This window comes from Triticum aestivum, chromosome 2A (assembly GCF_018294505.1).
Source record: "Triticum aestivum cultivar Chinese Spring chromosome 2A, IWGSC CS RefSeq v2.1, whole genome shotgun sequence".
Taxonomy (NCBI): domain Eukaryota; kingdom Viridiplantae; phylum Streptophyta; class Magnoliopsida; order Poales; family Poaceae; genus Triticum; species Triticum aestivum.
The window spans coordinates 95,419,592-95,421,959 of NC_057797.1; the positions used below are offsets into that span (position 1 = coordinate 95,419,592).

The 2,368-nt window shown below is 53.2% G+C and overlaps 1 protein-coding gene across 1 annotated transcript; it reads left to right on the plus strand.

Annotated features, from left to right (window-relative positions):
• The first annotated feature begins 520 nt into the window (after positions 1 to 520).
• LOC606321 (plastid-lipid-associated protein 6, chloroplastic) lies at positions 521 to 1,980 on the plus strand. The gene is made up of 4 exons (XM_044599704.1): positions 521 to 926; positions 1,022 to 1,261; positions 1,364 to 1,490; positions 1,571 to 1,980. Exons 1-4 carry the CDS (start codon positions 684 to 686, stop codon positions 1,786 to 1,788), a joined length of 828 nt encoding a protein of 275 aa, XP_044455639.1. The 5' UTR covers positions 521 to 683; the 3' UTR covers positions 1,789 to 1,980.
• Positions 1,981 to 2,368: the final 388 nt, after the last annotated feature.

Genomic DNA, 2,368 nt, shown 5'->3' on the forward strand with positions numbered 1-2,368 from the left:
AGGGCTTAGCATTTGAAACGTTTTTTTGGTTTTTTAAATAGACACGAATAGAATGAGGCAAATGAATGAGGCCGCACGCCGCATCCCAGGACACGCCCGAACACGATTACAAATCCCACTTCAAACGAACGAAATCCGGACAAAACGGACGTCCGTTTGGGGTCGTACGGTGGAGTTGGCCTTAGTACACCAGACGGGACGGATTGTTGGCTGGATCAAAGCCCTTAGTTTCTTGTTAGTTGCCTTCGGGCGGATTTCATCCGGATTCTAGTTAATCAATAAAGCTCTCTAGTTCGTTGAAAAAAAAACCCGAAGGAAAACACGAAATGTTGGCGCCCCGACGACCTCGGCCACCTAGAACGGCCACTCGGCTCCGGAGGTGCCACCGGCCTGACAAAAGCGTAACCGTAGGCTGCCAAGTCGTCACCCCCCTACGCGTCCCAACCTGCGCCACTCCTCTCCGCGGCCAAATTGTCATCTCGGTCACCCACCACAAAAATTCCCCGCCGTAGCCCGTAGGGAAGCTGCCCTTTTCTTTACTTTTCTTTTCTTTTCTTTGAGAACACAAGAGCAGCTTCTCGTGCTCGTCTCTGACCTCTGGCCGGTCGGCACCCAACTGAAAATATCTTTTCTCGTTGCTCTCCTCGATCGATTGACTGCTTCACCGGACGGTGCCCGTGGCCATGGCAGCGCCGTCGTGGTCATCTTGCTGCGCCTCCACCTCCACCCGTCCTCTGCCTAGCCCTCCCGCGAGCAGCAAGGGCGGGAACCCATGGCGGGCAAGCAGCGGCAGGAGGAGCGCCAGCGGAGGGAAGAGGCAGCAGCAGCTGTCCATCCGCGCGGTGGCCGCGCCGTCGTCGGCGGTGGACTACTCGGACACCGGCGCCGGCGCCGCCGACGTCCCCTCGCTGAAAATCAAGCTGCTGGTGAGTGGCCGATAAGAATATTCCAGCATCTGACCCGACATTTCGTAGCCGCTCGCTCGCTTGATGACGGATGCTCGCATGATTCGTGGACGCAGAGCGCGGTGGCCGGGCTGAACCGGGGCCTCGCGGCGAGCCAGGAGGACCTGGACCGGGCGGACGCGGCGGCGAGGCAGCTCGAGGCGGCGGCGCCGGCCCCCGTGGACCTCGCCAAGGACCTCGACAAGCTGCAGGGCCGGTGGAGGCTGGTCTACAGCAGCGCCTTCTCGTCGCGGACGCTCGGCGGTAGCCGCCCCGGCCCGCCCACCGGCCGCCTGCTCCCCATCACCCTCGGCCAGGTCAGGACCCGACACCAATCCTGAGCCCAGCTCAACCGCACCGAAAATGGTTTCAGAAATGTGACGCTGAACTCCATTCCCAATCGTGCGTGTGCTCGTCAGGTGTTCCAGAGGATCGACGTGGTGAGCCAGGACTTCGACAACATCGTGGAGCTCGAGCTCGGCGCGCCGTGGCCGCTGCCGCCGGTGGAGGCCACGGCCACGCTGGCACACAAGTTTGAGATCACCGGTGAGGCAATTCTCGATTCTGCACGCCTTTTTTGCTTGATTGATGGGTGTTTCCTGAATCATGATGGCTGCCACGGCCAGGGATCGCGAGTATCAAGATCAATTTCGACAAGACGACGGTGAAGACGAATGGGAACCTGTCCCAGCTGCCTCTGCTGGAGGTGCCCCGCATCCCGGATAGCCTCCGGCCGCCGGCGTCCAACACCGGGAGCGGCGAGTTCGACGTGACCTACCTCGACGACGACACCCGCATCACCCGAGGGGACAGGGGGGAGCTCAGGGTGTTCGTCATCGCATGAGCTGATCTTTGCTGAGATCTCTGTCTCTGTACTGCTTCACTTTTTTTGCCCCGAAACAGAAGTCTTGTCTAGTTCTATGTCTTCTTTTGCCGGCGTAGTATTGTGATATAGGCTAACGTGCGTTCTTCACCTATGGGATTAACTTTTTCTCTCTAGCAGATTATTACGTCCGGTTATTTCGTTTTGGTTTTATTATGTTGGCTTAAGTTTTAATTATGTGCTAGCGAAGTTTTTTTCATGTTAAAACTTGCTGCTATGATGCTCAAACGGGGAAAACAATGAAGTTCTTGCTCGCTTAGGTTTTATTATGCTTGCTCCACTTCTAGCTTAGAAAATCTGCTATCGTGTTTTTATTTGAAAAAGTTATATATAGCAAAATTTAAAAATCTTGGATTTTACAAAATGTGGCGAATTAAAAAATGAATTTATAAAAATGTTTGTAAATTTAATATATATTTTTGTGGATTTAAAAAAATCTTGAATTTAAAGATGTGTGTGTATTTTAGAAAATGATCATGCTTTTAAAAATGTTTATGAATTTTAATAAATATCCAAAAACATAGTAATAATAACAATAATA

Bases quoted from the DNA above. Each gene is read 5' to 3' on its own strand.
- LOC606321 (XM_044599704.1), top strand. From the start codon at position 684: ATGGCAGCGCCGTCGTGGTCATCTTGCTGCGCCTCCACCTCCACCCGT. The intron at 1,262-1,363 runs GTCAGGACCCGA...TGTGCTCGTCAG, and splicing joins TCCCCATCACCCTCGGCCAG to GTGTTCCAGAGGATCGACGT. The intron at 1,491-1,570 runs GTGAGGCAATTC...TGCCACGGCCAG, and splicing joins ACACAAGTTTGAGATCACCG to GGATCGCGAGTATCAAGATC.